This window comes from Balaenoptera acutorostrata, chromosome 6 (genome assembly GCF_949987535.1).
Source record: "Balaenoptera acutorostrata chromosome 6, mBalAcu1.1, whole genome shotgun sequence".
Taxonomy (NCBI): Eukaryota; Metazoa; Chordata; class Mammalia; order Artiodactyla; family Balaenopteridae; genus Balaenoptera; species Balaenoptera acutorostrata.
The window spans coordinates 113,436,450-113,453,737 of NC_080069.1; the positions used below are offsets into that span (position 1 = coordinate 113,436,450).

The 17,288-nt window shown below is 35.8% G+C and overlaps 1 protein-coding gene across 1 annotated transcript in view; it reads left to right on the forward strand.

Moving 5' to 3' along the window:
• The window catches only part of RABGAP1 (RAB GTPase activating protein 1), a 159,329-nt gene that overhangs the window by 46,468 nt on the left and 95,573 nt on the right, over window positions 1-17,288 (forward strand). Inside the window, exons 3-10 of the mRNA XM_057548199.1 lie at window positions 2,602-2,836; window positions 3,865-4,069; window positions 7,597-7,771; window positions 8,342-8,499; window positions 12,369-12,479; window positions 12,864-12,930; window positions 13,604-13,706; window positions 14,338-14,507. Coding sequence (XP_057404182.1) covers window positions 2,602-2,836; window positions 3,865-4,069; window positions 7,597-7,771; window positions 8,342-8,499; window positions 12,369-12,479; window positions 12,864-12,930; window positions 13,604-13,706; window positions 14,338-14,507 — 1,224 coding nt within the window. The remainder of the gene's footprint in view (window positions 1-2,601; window positions 2,837-3,864; window positions 4,070-7,596; window positions 7,772-8,341; window positions 8,500-12,368; window positions 12,480-12,863; window positions 12,931-13,603; window positions 13,707-14,337; window positions 14,508-17,288) is intronic.

Genomic DNA, 17,288 nt, shown 5'->3' on the forward strand with positions numbered 1-17,288 from the left:
AGACTAGCAGCATCACCATCTCCTGGAAACTTTTTAAAAATTCAAATTATCAGGCCCATCCCAGCCTTACTGAATGGGAATTCTTGTTAGGGCCCAACAGATTGTGTTTCAACAAGTTCACCAGGTGATTCTGAGGCATGCCAAAGCTTGAGAACCTTGAAAAGCATTGCTGAGTGTTTCCCAGATAAGCCTAGGGAAGATTAATTGACTGTCTTTTAAAAAACAAAAAACTTAATTGAGATAAGTATTAAATTATGTGCAGATAGTTAAGTTTGAAATTGGATTGAAGGTGCACAAATGATCTAACATGGTAAGTGCTGAGTACTGTATTGGACCTAATTATTCAAAGCATAAGTTAGGTTGCTATTTTTAAGCAGCTTTTAAAAATCATTTTTGTGTGTGTGCATTACTTTTTCCTACCCTTTAAGGAAGAGTTAAGGAAATAGAAGGCAGTTCTTACGTTTATAGACTTTATAAACAAGGGAAGAATGCAGATAAACATGTATAAACACAAAAGACAAACATATAAACATGCTTCTTTCAGGGTTTGTGATATATTTTGTGAATATATTACAGTGGAGGTAGCCTATCCAAAAGAAAACTTGAGTTTATTTAGCCTGTATACCAAAGAAAAAACAGTACCTCATAGCATGTAAAATATGTCTTCAGTTTAGTTTGCTCTTTAATGGTAACCTTCGCAGTTATAATTACTAATTGCTTAAACGTGGAGTCTAATATCTTTTCTTCATCTGTTTTTAGGGAGCTGTAAATATCCTACTTATGTTATTTCTCCTTCCACTTGGACAATGGTTTAGATTCAATTAGGCTATCTTTTATTTCCTGCAGGTGATTCCTGCAGTATTTCTTATCCAGTTCTGAAAAAATAAGAGGTTAATTAGAACTAAGCTCTAGTTTGTTTTCTAGGTGCTTTAAAAAACTTTTGAAAGCAGAACTTCTGAAAAAAGAAATTTGATTACACTTGTGATGTATAAGATCAGGCATAACAAAGAGTTAAACTTATTTGACTGAATTGTAGTTCCAGTAGCAGTAAACTCTGAATATAAAAGGAAGTTCACAAAAACAGATGCTGTCATTGAAACCACAGACTGAACACCTCTCCGGCCCTTATTTCCAAGGCAAGAATAGCTGACATGTTAGAATTTCCTTGGGAAAATGTAGCAAAAAAGACTTTAGACTGTTTCTCAATCATAGTTTACAGCCAAAGGGACTTGAATTTTATAGAGTTACAAAAGATGATTGAACTGGGTTCCTTAGTAGTCCAGAGTACCTCTGTTATTGGAATTTTGCTTCCTGTGTCTTAATTTTACTGGGAAGACCTCATTGTCTTTAACAATCTCATAGCCCCACCCATTTTAACTTTTTGTCAGGTTTTGGTCTTCAGAAACCCTCCTAAATCAGCACACGTTTTTTTCATCATGATTTCCTTTTCCTAAATTAATTCTCTTGTTAATTTTTCTAGTATTTCTTGAATAAGCATTTGGTGACAATACTGGGTTTTGTCACTTGTGGTTTTCCTTAGCGTTGGGCAGTCTCCACTTGATTTTGCACTTGTTTACTTCCTTGTTGAGCAACTAATAATAAACCATCATGACTCTAGAAAAATACTTGACATTGAAATGGAATGCTTCTGTTCCTCAGGGTCATTTTATACGTGCATCTCCCCAGCTTTATTCAAATGTCTCAGCACTTTAAGAACTATTTATGTCAGAGAAGTCTCCCTCAGAAATACAGGAGACTTACTTATAGCAAGGGTGGTAAAAATGCATGTGATGGTTTATTACCTAATAAGTATGTTTCTACTGATAATTTTTGGAAGCAAACACATTTTCCCTTTTCCTTAAGCATAAGAGAAGCTTCTCGTCTTTTTTTTAAAAAATTAATTAATTAATTTACTTTTGGCTGTGTTGGGTCTTTGTTGCTGCGCGTGGGCTTTCTCTGGTTGTGGTGAGCAGGGGGGCTACTCTTCGTTGTGGTGCACGGGCTTCTCATTGTGGTGGCTTCTCTTGTTGCAGAGCACGGGCTCTAGGCGCGCGGGCTTCAGTAGTTGTGGCATGCAGGCTCAGTAGTTGTGGCTTGCGGGCTCTAGAGCACAGGCTCAGTAGTTGTGGCGCAGGGGCTTAATTGCTCCGCGGCATGTGGGATCTTCCTGGACCAGGGCTCGAACCCGTGTCCCCTCCATTGGCAGGCAGATTCTTAACCACTGCGCCACCAGGTAAGTCCGAGAAGCTTCTCCTCTTAACAAGCTTTATTTCTCATCAGACAAGTAAAATTACAAATATTTTAGTTGTTATTAGTTTAGGACACTGTAGAAAACTTTTAATAAAATTGACAGACTATCACATATATTTCTGGGTATTAGTCTCAAATTCACTATACACTTTTTCATGAAAAACTGTATGAATTAAGAGAGCAGCTGCAGCTCTTATTTATTATAGATCTTGATTTATTCTGTTTTTTAAAGACATTCAGAAGATATCTATATATCAAAAGAATTGCTGATGATTTTCTCTAGATGTGGACCCATTTAAATCAGTACTGGCCTCTCTCATTTTGCTGATTGCATATACTTGTGACCCTTAGATTATAGGGAATGGAAGTGAACAGCAGCTGCAAAAAGAGCTAGCAGATGTGCTGATGGATCCTCCAATGGACGACCAGCCAGGGGACAAGGAGCTTGTGGAAAGGTCACAATTGGATGGCGAAGGAGATGGGCCTCTTTCTAATCAACTCTCAGCTTCATCCACCATTAACCCTGTGTCGTTAGTAGGGCTCCAGAAACCAGAGATGAGCCTGCCAGTGAAACCTGGACAAGGAGGTTAGGATTGCTGCATTGCTTGCATAACTGAAGGTTATTGTTTTTAATATTTGAGTGTCCATTCTGTACTAGGTTTGATTCAAAGCAAGCAAAAACCATTATCTATGTTCTCTAGAATCTTCAGATTCTAGATTTAGGGGGATGTGAGAGGAGTAAATATATGTACTATTCTGATTTCCCTTTAAGTGTATGACATTTTTTAAAAAATTTTTATTGGGATAGAGTTGATTTACAATGTTTTAGTTTCAGGTGTGCAGCAAAGTGAGTCAGTTATACATATACATATGTCCACTCTAAATGTATGTCATTTATGCCAAAGAAAGAGAAACAGTAGCTATAAGACATTGAGGGAGTCTTAGAGTATTTAAGGATCTTTTTTCATGAAAGAAGGAATTTGAGTATAGTGTTGGAGAAATAGAGGAATAATGCTTGGTGAAGAGCTGTTTGCCCCAGGCCTTTATAGCTTGGCGGGAATAGTTGTCAAGTTGAAAAAAGGGAGCTGAAAGACGTAGCAAGGAAGGAGAAAAAAGGCAATTATAAAGGCTCATTGGGGAAAGTAGGGTGTTAAAACTATAGATGTTTATTGGGAAAGGGAAAGCAAGGGGACTGAGAGAACATGATAGAGTAGCTACGATGATGAATGAGAAAAATAATTATAACAGCAGATCAGAAAGAAGACAGAGATAGGATTTTTCAGGGTGGTAAAATACTAAATGTATTTTTGACCTAAATGTAAATTATAAAGTCAAAACAAATTAGAAGAGTCAGAAAGGTAAATCAGATCTGAGTCTCAGGTCACCTTTTAGATTTGGGATTGAGACTACAGCCATACCTAAAAATTTTAGTGTTGGTGACAGAGTTCTGGTGTGAGATTTCTGGCTTTAATGGGCATTTCTTCTGGGGTAATGGCATATTCTCTCATTAGTATTTAATTTTAGAACCTAAATGTAACTTATAGATTTTTACTTGATATTCATGTCAACAAAATATCAAAATGAAAATAATCACCTCCTTATTGTTTCTTTCAGATTCTGAAGGGTCAAGTCCTTTCACACCAGTGGCTGATGAGGACAGTGTAGTTTTCAGCAAACTAACTTATTTAGGCTGTGCCTCAGTAAATGCTCCCAGGAGTGAAGTGGAAGCCTTAAGAATGATGTCCATCTTAAGGGGCCAGTGTCAGATTTCACTAGATGTAACCCTGTCAGTGCCGAACGTATCTGAAGGAACTGTGAGGTGAGGCCAGCTTCTTGAAATGTTTGTATTCAATAACATTTGATCAGATTTCTGACCTATAGTTTTAGAAAGAAGCAGTAGTGAACAAAATCTGTAATTATTTTATTCATGCAATGTTTAATTCATCTGGCACTTAGTTATCACGTCTTCCAAGGGTTGTGACCTTTATGAAACATAGTCACTTGTTTGAACAGTTTTTTATACTCTTCGCCACCCCAATTCTGTGTAGCACATTAGAAATTTAAATGTTTGGGGGATTATTGAAACATGTTGACCTAAGAGTCTGCCTAACAATTTATATTTTTCATGTGCCCCCAATACAAATACTAGCTTGACACATTAGTTCAATATGAGATTTCATGCTGACTTTGGAAGTTACAGAAACCTGTTGGTAAATATTAACTATTCCAGTACAGTTCCTAAATTTTTAAGATGAGGAAACTGAGGCCCAGAAAAGTCTCTCGAAATGGCTATTGTTTATACTAACTGAAACAGATAACAGTGATTAAAGGTAGCCAGTCAGATATCTATATTAGCTAGCTAAATACAAAACTCTAATAATGAGTTGAACAGAACTGAAATAAAATAACTTTTTCTTTATTATAAAAAATGCATACTTATTTCAGAAAAATCAGAGGACACAAACAAGCAAAAATTTAGGAAAATACTCTTTTTTTAATTTAATTTTTTTATTGAAGTATAGTTGATTTACAATGTGCCAATCTGCTGTACAGCAAAGTGAGTCAGTTATACACATATAGACATTCTTTTTTTTTAAATATTTTTTTCCAGTATGGTTTATCACAGGATATTGACTATAGTTCCCTGTGCTACACAGTAGGACCTTGTTGTTTATCCTATTATATAATAGTTTACACCTGCTAATCCCACACTCCCAGTCCTTCCCTCCCTCACCCCCCTCCCCCTTGGCAACCACAAGTCTGCTCTCTATGTCTATGAGTCTGTTCCTGTTTTGTAGATAGGTTCATTTGTGCCATATTTTAGATTAGGAAAATATTCTTAATTCTACTCTCCCGTTGGTAAATAACAGTTAACGTCTTGGTTTATTAAGACCCTTTTCGTGTAGTTGTATGTGTATATGTTTGTGTATGTGTGTATATACCTACATATATGTGCAAGTATAATTACAGAACTTAGAATCAACATTTTTAACAACAGTGGAATAATATAATACATACCATCTTGTAACATGCTTTCCTCACTTAGTTTTTTTTTTTTTTTAACTTTTTTTTTTTTATTTTAATTTATTTTATTTATGGCTGTGTTGGGTCTTCGTTTCTGTGCGAGGGCTTTCTCCAGTTGTGGCAAGCGGGGGCCACTCTTCATCGCGGTGCGCGGGCCTCTCACTATCGCGGCCTCTCCCGTTGCGGAGCACAGGCTCCAGACGCGCAGGCTCAGCAATTGTGGCTCACGGGCCCAGCCACTCCGTGGCATGTGGGATCTTCCCAGACCAGGGCTCAAACCCGTGTCCCCTGCATTGGCAGGCGGATTCTCAACCACTGCGCCACCAGGGAAGCCCCCTCACTTAGTTTTTTATATTGTGAATCTCTTTCCATATCAATAAATATGCTTAAAAATTTTAACTTATGATGGCACGTGATGGGCTATTCAGAAATAACCAATCTCTAATGTTACATATTTTAGTTGTTTTAATGAGAAAAGTACTACTAATAATAGCTAATATTAAACTTTTATTATATGAGCATGTAAGTGCTTTACCTGTAATTTTCTTATAAATTATTTTTTAGCTAAATTTTTATGTATTTTTGTATTTCCTTAGATTCAATTCCTAGAAAGTAGACTTATTGGGTCAAAGATTTGCCCATTTTTATGGGGCTTGATACATTGCCAAATAGCCATCTAGAAATATTGATCTAGTTCGTACGTTTATCAGCAGTGTATGAGAGTATCTGTTTCTTCACCCTCAAGCATTTTGGATTTTTATGGTAGTAGAGTTGTAGCTGTATATGGTTAGCAGTAGTAGTAAGTTAATTAATATTCCAGTTATCTGCATATGTAATTCTTCTCTTGAGTATTTAAAGAACTATTTCACAAAGACTCACAAATACTAATTTTAGTTGTATTTATTAATGTGAAACTTAATAAAATTTTTTTAGCACTCATTTTTTTTTTTGTAATAAAGTTTATTTCTTTTTCTTTGGCTGCACTGCAGCTTGTGGGATCTTAGTTCCCTGACCAGGCCACCTCAGTGAAATCGCTAATTCCTAACCACTGGACCATCAGGGAATTCCTTAGCACTCATTTTTTTTTTTATAATAGAGGATATCATGGCCAGCTGATTCTTTTTTTTAATTTATTTTTTATTTATTTATGGCGTGTTGGGTCTTCGTTTCTGTGCGAGGGCTTTCTCTAGTTGCGGCAAGCGGGGGCCACTCTTCATCGCGGTGCGCGGGCCTCTCATTATCGCGGCCTCTCTTGTTGCGGAGCACAGGCTCCAGACGCGCAGGCTCAGTAATTGTGGCTCACGGGCCTAGTTGCTCCGCGGCATGTGGGATCTTCCCAGACCAGAGCTCGAACCCGTGTCCCCTGCATTGGCAGGCAGATTCTCAACCACTGCGCCACCAGGGAAGCCCTAGCACTCATTTTTATATGAGCATTCATTTTTATATGCTTCTTAGTCAATAGTCATTCCCCCCAACTGAAGTTATACTTTGTTCTAATATATTTTAATTCTATAAAGACATGAGAAAACTAGTTTCTCTTGCCCCATGTTTTCAGAGTCTTTATCAAAGTGCCTTTGAACTTGGATTAGGTCCCCTTCTTAGGTATTTCCATTATCCCCTGGGCTTTCCCATCAGTGGCCCTGCCCATTCAGTGTTGAAATTGCATAATTTCTTTTTCAGTTTCTTTCATAGCTGTGTCACATCAGTGCCCAGAATGGAGCCTGGGATGTTGTAGGTATCACATAAATATTTGTTGAATGAATACATTTTTGAATGAATGATATCCCTTTGATTTTCAGAGAATGGCATCCTTTTGATTTTATTAATGATTTTCTTTTTTTAGGTGTTAACATTTTGTACAGTCTCTCTCCCTTGTTTGCCATGAAGCAGAAGAACATGTTTCACTCTGAGAAAGCACATCCCCTTTTTATTTTTTAAAATAATAAAGCAGATTAGGTCATTCTTTTAGGAGATAATGAGAAGCACAGCTTTAATGATCTATTTTGGTATTCTAATTTACCCATTATCTTTATTTAGTTACAGACTATATAAGAAACATACTTACTGATACTGTTTATGCTTTCCTGATTGCCTCCCTAAAACATGCGGTTATGTAGTTTTTAGTATCATGGAATTGTGTAATCAGTAACTTTAAGAATCCACATATGACTTATTTATCAAGACTTAAGATTAATATGATTAGCATACCAAAAATGGATTATATAATCTTTTTGCTAGAAAATGAGTCTTGAATCATAATATGGATGTAGTGAAAATAGTCCACAGTCCCTCTAATCTCTTTATATCTGTTTTTCTGAACAGACTCTTAGATCCTCAGACAAACACTGAAATAGCAAACTACCCTATCTACAAAATCCTCTTCTGTGTTAGAGGGCATGATGGAACTCCTGAGAGTGACTGTTTTGCTTTCACTGAAAGTCATTACAATGCAGAGCTCTTCAGAATACATGTCTTCCGGTGTGAAATACAAGAAGCTGTAAGTACTTAAGAGGGAACTGTCTGCAAATGAAACTTCATCTGTACCCTCACTACGTTGAAATGATTATAGTATTTATTATGGTCATTTGTAAGCCAAATGAAATTCTCTGCTACTGTTTATTTCAGCTGGATGGGCTGAAATGTAAATAAACTAAAAGTTTGGTTAACCAGAACCTCGTTGTTAAGAGTGTTGGAGGAGACCAATTGACTGCTGCTTAATTGGGTTAAATAGGCATCTTGGTTCTAGCAATGACGTATTTGCAAACCATTCTTTTAGAGCTAAACTTTTAGGATTATTTTTATTATAATAAATACATTCAAGTAATTCCTAACAATTTTGGAAATCATCTTTCAGTTGGATTCACAACCACTTCTTTTTTAAAGCCTCTTCTCTGACCGTTTTTAGTGTTGCTTGCTTTATAGGTCTAATAAATTAGATAATTTATCAAAAGAAATCAATGGAGGAAAGATGAATTACTCCCCTCAAACAACATAGATCACCTTCAGCCTTAACAAAAGTATTTTATTCTTGTGATAACAGCCCATTTCCTAACATGTCTGGTTGTAGGTGAGCCGGATACTTTACAGTTTTGCCACTGCCTTCCGCCGTTCTGCAAAGCAGACCCCCCTGTCAGCAACTACTGCACCTCAGACTCCTGACAGTGACATCTTTACCTTCTCTGTGTCTTTAGAAATAAAAGAAGATGATGGTAAAGGTTATTTTAGGTAGGGCATCTTATTTTATTCTTTTTATTTGAGTTTGTATTAACATGCTGTACTATCTGGATTTAGGGAAATTCTAGGTCAGATTACATAACTTTTACATTATAAAATGATTGCTTTTATGGGTAGAGTTTAAAGGAAAATAAATAGGCAAATTTGTAGAGGCAAGATTTAAAGAATTTAAAACAATAAAAAAAATTCTTTCACGTAGGAAAATGTATCATGCTACCGTGTTCTTTTAGATGGACTCTAAGTAACTGGCTGACTGCTGATATGAAGTATGACAGAAGCTACGTCAGCTGGATCTGTAGCTACATTTGTTTTGCTGGAGTTTTTTTGTGTTTTGTTTTGTTTTGGTTGGTTGGTTGGTTTATTTGTTTTACTAATGTAAAGGTCTTAAGGCTGTTGAAATCGAGTTTTACCATTAAAGTTTATCTGAACACATTGGAAGGGGAGAATTGAGGTCTGTATCTGAAATATAACCTTACATAGAGGGTCAGAAATAACTGGTTTTGGTTTTTAAGTAAAATGATGCTTCTTTGAGTAGTGAAAATAACCCTGGAATAGAAATTAAAACTTAGGTTTAGTTTACTTATTGCTACCATTAACAGTGTGACCTTTTCCAAGTTTCTTGACATCTCCTGACATTAGTTTCCTTACTTATAAAATGAAGTGGCTAGACTCTAAAATCTTTTATAACTTTAAAATATTATGGTTGCGGGCTTCCCTGGTGGCGCAGTGGTTGGGAGTCTGCCTGCCAATGCAGGGGACACGGGTTCGAGCCCTGGTCTGGGAAGATCCCACATGCCGCGGAGCAACTACGCCCGTGAGCCACAGTTACTGAGCCTGCGCGTCTGGAGCCTGTGCTCCGCAACAAGAGAGGCCGCTACAGTGAGAGGCCCGCGCACCGTGATGAAGAGTGGCCCTCACTTGCCACAACTAGAGAAAGCCCTCGCACAGAAACGAAGACCCAACACAGCCATAAATGAATGAATAAATAAATAAATGAATAAATAAAAATTAAAAAAAAAAAGTATTTAAAATATTATGGTTGCAAGATGATTGACTTTTTTTTTCTCCATATCCCATATCACAAAATGGGTGCCCCTTGGGATCATAATCAGTAGTTGCATATAGAAGTTTCTTTCCTCCATGACTACCTCATAAAATGGGTAAAATGAAATTCCATCAAAATATGAATGATTTCTAATATCTTGCTTTTAAATTAAAAAGCACAATGATTGGTCTATTTGTTTGAAAAACTGATAACCTTTGCTCTCCCTTCAAGAGACTTTGGAATTGTCATGCCATCTGGTGGCCAATTTAGTGTACAATGCAGCTTCTACTTTGATTTGTACAATAAAGTGTGAGGCCTTGTGCTCTATGCTTTCTTATTAGCTATATTTCTGTTCTCACAGCAACACTGTGATGTGGTGCTTTCTGCAGTATGCATTCCTGTACTGGGAAGTAGAAACTGTAATCTATAAACCTTGTAATGATTTTTTTCCTTTTTAAGAAACAGAACAGTTTGTTTAAAGTTTTTTCCCTTTATTAAAAATATTTATGTAGATCATTTATAAACCCCAGTTATGAATAGGAAAGATTTCTAAGATCTCTCAGAAGAGAAGCACTAGGATAATTTCTCCTCCTTCTGAGATCAGGTATATTCTAAGTAGAAAGGTAATGATCACAAATATCCCTGGTCTGTTCACCTGTATATCAAGGAAATGCTATACAGAAAACCCCTGGATGGTCATTTGTTTTTCACGTTTGTTAGGGCTTTGTTATCTTTTTGTTGCATTGTTTTCCTGAATTTATAGTTACAGTAAAAAATAGTGTTGTGTGACCTAATACACTGATGAAATCATTGACAAGTATGCCTTTCTTCGTCAGATTTGAACTTTTCAAATGCAGTTCCTTTCATCCAGTGATTCTGTAGTATGTCTAAGAATTTACAGAAACAATCATTGCGGTGCCAAAAGAGTTATCAGCATGAACATTCCCCTTAACACAATAATAGCAAAATTAGAAAGTGGAAATTAAATGTTGACCAGAATAGAATGGTTAAAATTCGATGCATTTCACAATATATACAAATATCAAATCGTTACGTTGTAAACCTGAAACTAATGTTGTATGTCAGTTATACCTAAAAAAAGATACAATGGTATACCCATATGACTTACCACCTATTTTAAAAATATATGTATATATAGTTAGCCATAGTACAAGATAGATTGTGGTTTCGCCATAGCATAAATATAGACCAAGTGCCATGGCAAGAATTAATGCTCTTCTTTTCATTCCTGAAAAAGTATAATCCTTACATTATTAAAATGAGAAACCTGCATTTCAGTTTAGCCCTTAGGAAAATGGAGCATTTTCATTTATATCATTCAAAACACTTCTTTCTGATCTTATTTAATCTACAAAGTACCCCATTTGATATTGTCCTTATTTTATAGGTAAAGAAAGCCAGGGAAGATAACCTGGATGTCTGTTTCTTAATTTACACAATAGGAATTAAATGTAAAATTACTTGGTTGGATCCATTCAATGATAGTGATAAGACCAGAAATACAATCTAGACCCCCCAACATCAGTGAAGTGAACTTCCACTGCTTATACTCTCCACCCTGCTTCCTATTAATGTAGCTTTTCCTTGCCCTTCAGACTCAGGACACCAGTGATAACTTTATTTCCACTGTTGTTGTTTTAAATACTGCTGAGAGATGATATTATATTAATTTATACTTAAATATCCACAGAACATAGAGACTAGTGTATCTAATATAAATTAAAAACTGAGACCTGTCCATATCCTCATAGGTGAAAATTCTGTCAGCCACAGATATTTAACAGTTTGGTATGCAGAAGTTTTTCTTGCACGTTTGTCATTTTTAGACTCTTATGCTAAGATTCTTTGATTTTCTAATCTCAGCGTTATCACATGTTCTTGAATTGGTTACTGGTGTAGTAGTGCAGATGGGATTCAAACTAATTTTATTTCTTCAGAGCCAGTTTTTAGTTTGAGTAGGTACTCAGAGCTCTCATGTAGCCTTTTATATTATCTTTTAATGGTTCTATTGCTATTATCTTAAAGTTGTACAGTAATAAGGCACAATTTAGATTTGCTGTATATTGGCTGATTGCTGTAAGCAGATGTCCGCCTTTGAGAACAAAGGAGCTAGAGAAAGTGGTGAGTGGGAGACCAGGGGATTATTTTGGTGAACTGTCATTTAGAGAATATTTTCAACTGTTTTCTTAAGGTGATGTTTAACTGCATCATTAATGTTATTTTTATAGTTATTACACATGCTTACAGTAAGGTTATTGCTGCTTAAGGGAAGAATTAGGCAACAGCTTACTGTTGGCTATATCTTCCTCATTTCTTATTTTTTGAAAGCACCTTGTTTTGGAATTCAAAGGATCTATATAATTAAGTATCTTTTCGTCATTATATATTTAAACAAATAAGGCATGAATAATTTATTTGTAAAAAACAGTGACTAGAAAGTGAAAAAACTAACATTTTTTGAGTGCCTTGGAGCTTTATAAATATCTAATTTAATTTTCACAGCAACAAAAAAGAAAAAACTAAAGCCACGTTTTAGGTGTCATAAGAGTGGTTTTGTAGCTTTTATAAATGGTTTCTATAATGGTTTAGTGGATTACGTACAGTAATGATGATATTTTCATATCAAGAGGCAGATGATGATTTTTAAATATCTGTTATGATTTGAATACCAGGCATAGAAAAGAATTAAATCTGATTCTTTTCAGTGCCTGATTTTCAAATCATAACAAAAATTGTTCTGGTGTATGTTACGAGAAAGTGCTTTGCAAAATTAATGAAACATGTTGTTCTACAGTGCAGTTCCTAAAGATAAAGACAGACAGTGCTTTAAACTACGCCAAGGAATTGATAAAAAGATTGTCATCTATGTGCAACAAACAACTAATAAGGAACTTGCCATTGAAAGGTAAACATTTTTAGTAAGTTTGGCTTAAATATAAATTTTAGTTTTTGTCAGTCTAGTGGAGCAGTCATATACTGTATTCAAAAATGTATTTGCAAAATATTTTGTTCCCTGAGGAATTCTTTTGTTCATTAAAGTGAATACTTCATTCATTTTGAATTATCTCTCATAAATCTTCAGCTAATATGTTGATCTCAACTATGTGATAATACAAGGCAAACATAAAATTTGTTTATCTCAAAGAAATAAAGATGATTTTGGTAATGCTATTTTATTGATAATTTTAATGTCCTTTTTTCTATCAATAAGAATTTTTTTTAAGTGATCTAATTTAAACGTCTTTCTGTAGTCTTTTTTCCAAATTTATGTCAGTTCTTTTTTTTGCAGGTGTTTTGGTCTTCTCCTTAGCCCAGGAAAAGATGTACGAAATAGTGACATGCACTTGTTAGATTTGGTAAGGATTGCTTTTTTTTTTTTTAAGTTTATACACTATTTCCTCTATAAAGGTTGTTTCACCAAATCTAATGTAAAAGCACATTTATGAAGCAATAAACAAAGATAAGGGAATTTCCTTATTTCCTACTTGCTGTTTACTAGTTTGACCTTAGAGCTACTTAGTCTGTCTCAGTTTCTTGATTGTGTAATAGTGAATAATTCTTGTTTATCATGTAAGGTTGATGTGGGAATCAAAGGAGACATTTTGTGAGAGTTATTTGCAAACTATCATGAGCTTTATAAAAGTAGGTGGTGTTCATATTGTTGCTATTATATGAAAACCTTTATTTTCATAACTAAATTTATGTAGTAATTACTCACTTGACAGAAGAATTCAACATAGGTTTAGGTAGTAAATTTCCCTAGTGTCTGTACAATTTGATATGATTTGCAAGCATTTACTTTATGTATAACTTTTCAGGAGCAGTTACATAAATAATTGGCACATCTTTAATTTTAACTGTAATCATTTGTATATACTCCTAACTTTTATATATATATGATTCTCTTTCATATTCTTACATTTTTGTAACTTCTATTTTTTTTAAAGGCAGCAGAATGGCGGTTAGCTGTTGTGTGTGTGGGGGGGTTTTTTTTTTTTGCATTAATGTTGTTTTTACTCTTTTCTTTAGGAATCTATGGGCAAAAGTTCAGATGGAAAGTCCTATGTTATTACTGGGAGCTGGAATCCAAAATCCCCACATTTTCAAATTGTAAATGAAGAAACTCCTAAAGGTGATGCAGATTGCTGACATCATGAACAGAAATTTTAGTCCCGAGAAGATACCCAAATCTTAGCACTACTTATTTGATAAATATTTAGTGTTTACCTACTTCTCATGAAACCAAGGAATTTGAATAGTTTTTTGAGTTTACTATTAAATTTGACCAGTAAACAAAGTATTTTTTCCTCCCTCTCCTTTCTTCATTTTTTCCTTTTCCTGCTTCCTTTTCTATTTATGTACTTTTTTAAAATATATTATTATTTTTTTATTTACAGGCTTCTAAATATTTATTTTATTTTATTTTTAATTTACATTTATATTTAATTTATTTACAGGCTTCTAAGTATTACTTGTTTTTGTGGAGAGGTAATATATGCACATATAGTTAAAAATTCAAATGTATCTAGGGAAAAGCAAAAGTTTACCACAGTTCTCAGTGTCCCACCCTAAAAAGCACCACTCTGACCAGTTTCTTGTGTAGCTTTTCAGATATGCTATGCATAAACAACCCTTTTCAAGATGTTTCATACTCTTCCTGAATGTCATTTAAAGTTTGTAATAAAAGCAATTACTTTTACATTAATCATATGAGCAAATATATTTCCATTGAAAAAGTTTGCTTCTGCCTTCTTTCTCCCTAGATAAAGTGCTGTTTATGACCACAGCTGTTGATTTAGTAATAACAGAAGTGCAGGAGCCTGTTCGCTTTCTCCTAGAGACAAAAGTCCGAGTTTGCTCACCTAATGAAAGATTATTCTGGCCCTTCAGCAAACGTAGTACTACTGAAAATTTCTTTTTGAAACTAAAACAGGTACTGTACTTTTCTATAAATACAGATGGGGAAATAAGAGAAATTACTTCTGAGGCTGATTTATCATTAATCCATGCTGTCAATTAGATCTTTAGTTATGTGTATTTTAAATATAGTAAGAGGAAAACTGTCTTTTATTTTTACCCACCTATTTATCTTTTTGTTGCTCTTCACTTCTTCCTGAAGAACCAAGTTTCCATCTAGTCTCACTTGCCTTTAACCTGAAGAACTTCTTTTAGGATTTCTTTTAGTGGAGATCTGTTAGAGACATAACTCTCAGATTTCTTTATCTGAAAGTCTTTATTTCACTTTTATTCCAGTAGGATATTTTCACTGGGTATAGGGTTCGGGATAGACAGTTTTTTTACTTTCAGCACTTAAAGATGTCATCCCACAGTCTTGTGGTTCTCATTTTTTTTTTTTTTTAAGTAAGTATGTTCTTTTTTTTTTTTTTTAATTTATTTATTTGGTTGCACTGGGTCTTAGTTGCATCAGGCTGGCTCCTTAGTTGTGGCATGCAGGCTCCTTAGTTGTGGCATGTGAACTCTTAGTTGGGACATGCATGTGGGATCTAGTTTCCTGACCAGGGATCGAACCCTGGCCCCCTGCATTGGGAGCACGGAGTCTTATCCACTGTACCTCCAGGGAAGTCCCTCTCATTGTTTTCGGTGAGAAGTCAGCATGCATTTATATTGTTGTTCCTCTTTGTAATGGGTCATTTTCTCTGGCTGCTTTTGATATTATTTTTTATCTTTGGTTTTTAGACCTTTACCTATGATGTGCTTAGGTTTGGTTTTTCCTTCTGTTTGTCTTGAGATTAGCTGGGCTTCATGAATTTTTAAATTTATGGGTTTTTGGTTTTTTTTTTTTTACCATTTTGGGGGAAATTCTTACCCATTATTTTTTCCAACTTTTTTCCCTGCTCCATCTCTCTTCTCTCTCCTTAAGGGATTCCAGTCATACATACTTTTGACCTTTTGATACTATTGCACAGATCTCTGGGGCTCTATTTATTTTTCCAAATATTTTTTGGTTTTTTCTTCAGATAGGATACTCTCTGTTGACCTATCTTAAAGTTCGCTTGACTCTTTCTTTCATCATCTCCAATCTGTTGTTAACCCCATTCAATGAGTTTTTTTTTTTTAATTTTTTTTAAGTACATATTTTATTTTATTTTATTTATTTATTTATTTATGTATTTTTGGCTGTGTTGGGTCTTCGCTTCTGCGCGAGGGCTGTCTCCAGCTGCGGCGAGCGGGGGCCACTCTTCATCGCGGTGCGCGGGCCTCTCACTATTGCGGCCTCTCTTGTTGCGGAGCAGAGGCTCCAGACGCGCAGGCTCAGTAGTTGTGGCTCACGGGCCCAGTCGCTCCGCGGCATGTGGGATCTTCCCAGACCAGGGCTCGAACCCGTGTCCCCTGCATTGGCAGGCGGACTCTCAACCACTGCGCCACCAGGGAAGCCCCCAATGAGTTTTTTAAAAATTTCAGATCTTGTTTTTTTTCCTGGAATGTCCATTTGGTTCTTTTTTTAATAATTTCTGTTTCTTGTGAGATTGCCTCTTTGATCTTTATTTTAAGCAGATCTTCTTTTATATTCTTCACCATAATTGTAATATAGTTACTTTAAAAATCTTGGGCTGCTAAATCTAATGTCTAGTGAGCCACATTTTCATGTTTCTTTGTCTAGTAATTTGGGATTATATATTAGACACTTTAAATGCTAGACTGCAGAGACTGTGTTATGGTCTTCTGAGTACTGAGTTTTTTTAAAAAAAATGTATCAGGGGCTTCCCTAGTGGCGCAGTGGTTGAGAGTCTGCCTGCCAATGCAGGGGACACGGGTTCAAGCCCTGGTCTGGGAGGATCCCACGTACCGCGGAGCGGCTGGGCCCGTGAGCCACAATTGCTGGGCCTGCGCGTCTGGAGCCTGTGCTCTGCAACGGGAGAGGCCGCGATGGTGAGAGGCCCGCGCACCGTGATGAAGGGTGGCCCCCGCTTGCCGCAACTAGAGAAGGCCCTCGCACAGAAATGAAGACCCAACACAGCCATAAAAATAAATAAATAAATATTTTTAAAAAAATGTATCAGTTAATTTGGTCAAAGTCGAACGCTATACTCTGTCTTTCCTGTGGTGGGCAGCAGATAAAATTTCTGTTCCCTTCTTTTAGCTTTTTTTTTTTTGGCCCCGGTTGCCTCTCTACTTATTGTTCCTTTCTTTGCCTTCCTTTGTATCAAAACTCCTTGAAAGTAATCAAGTTCATAGTGACCTAAATTGCTAAATCCAGTGGTCAGTCTGAGTCTTTGTCTTAGTGACGTGTCAGGAGCATTTGATATAGATGATTAACTCCCTCCTCCTTAAATACCCCTCTTTCACTTAGCCTTTCACTTCAGCCTTCAGCCTTCAGCCTAAAATGCTCTACCTACCTGTCCTTACCATCTCAGTTTATGGGCATCTTCTAGTAGTTGCTTAGGCCAAGAATTTGGCTCTTATTTTTCACACCCCATATCCAGTCTGTCAAGAAATTCTGTTTTCTTTTAAAACATACCTAGAAGCTGACTACTTCTTACCACCTAGATTACATTAACTTCATCTGAATCATTGTTTTCACCTGGATTATTGGAGTAGCCTTTTCACTCATCTCCCAATTTCTATTTTTGTCACCTTTTGATATATTCTCAATATAGCAGCCTAACATCAAATCACGTCATCTTTCTGCTCAAAATTCTCCAATCCTATTTCACTCCATAAAATCCTAAGTCCTTCTAGTAGGTTGTAAGAT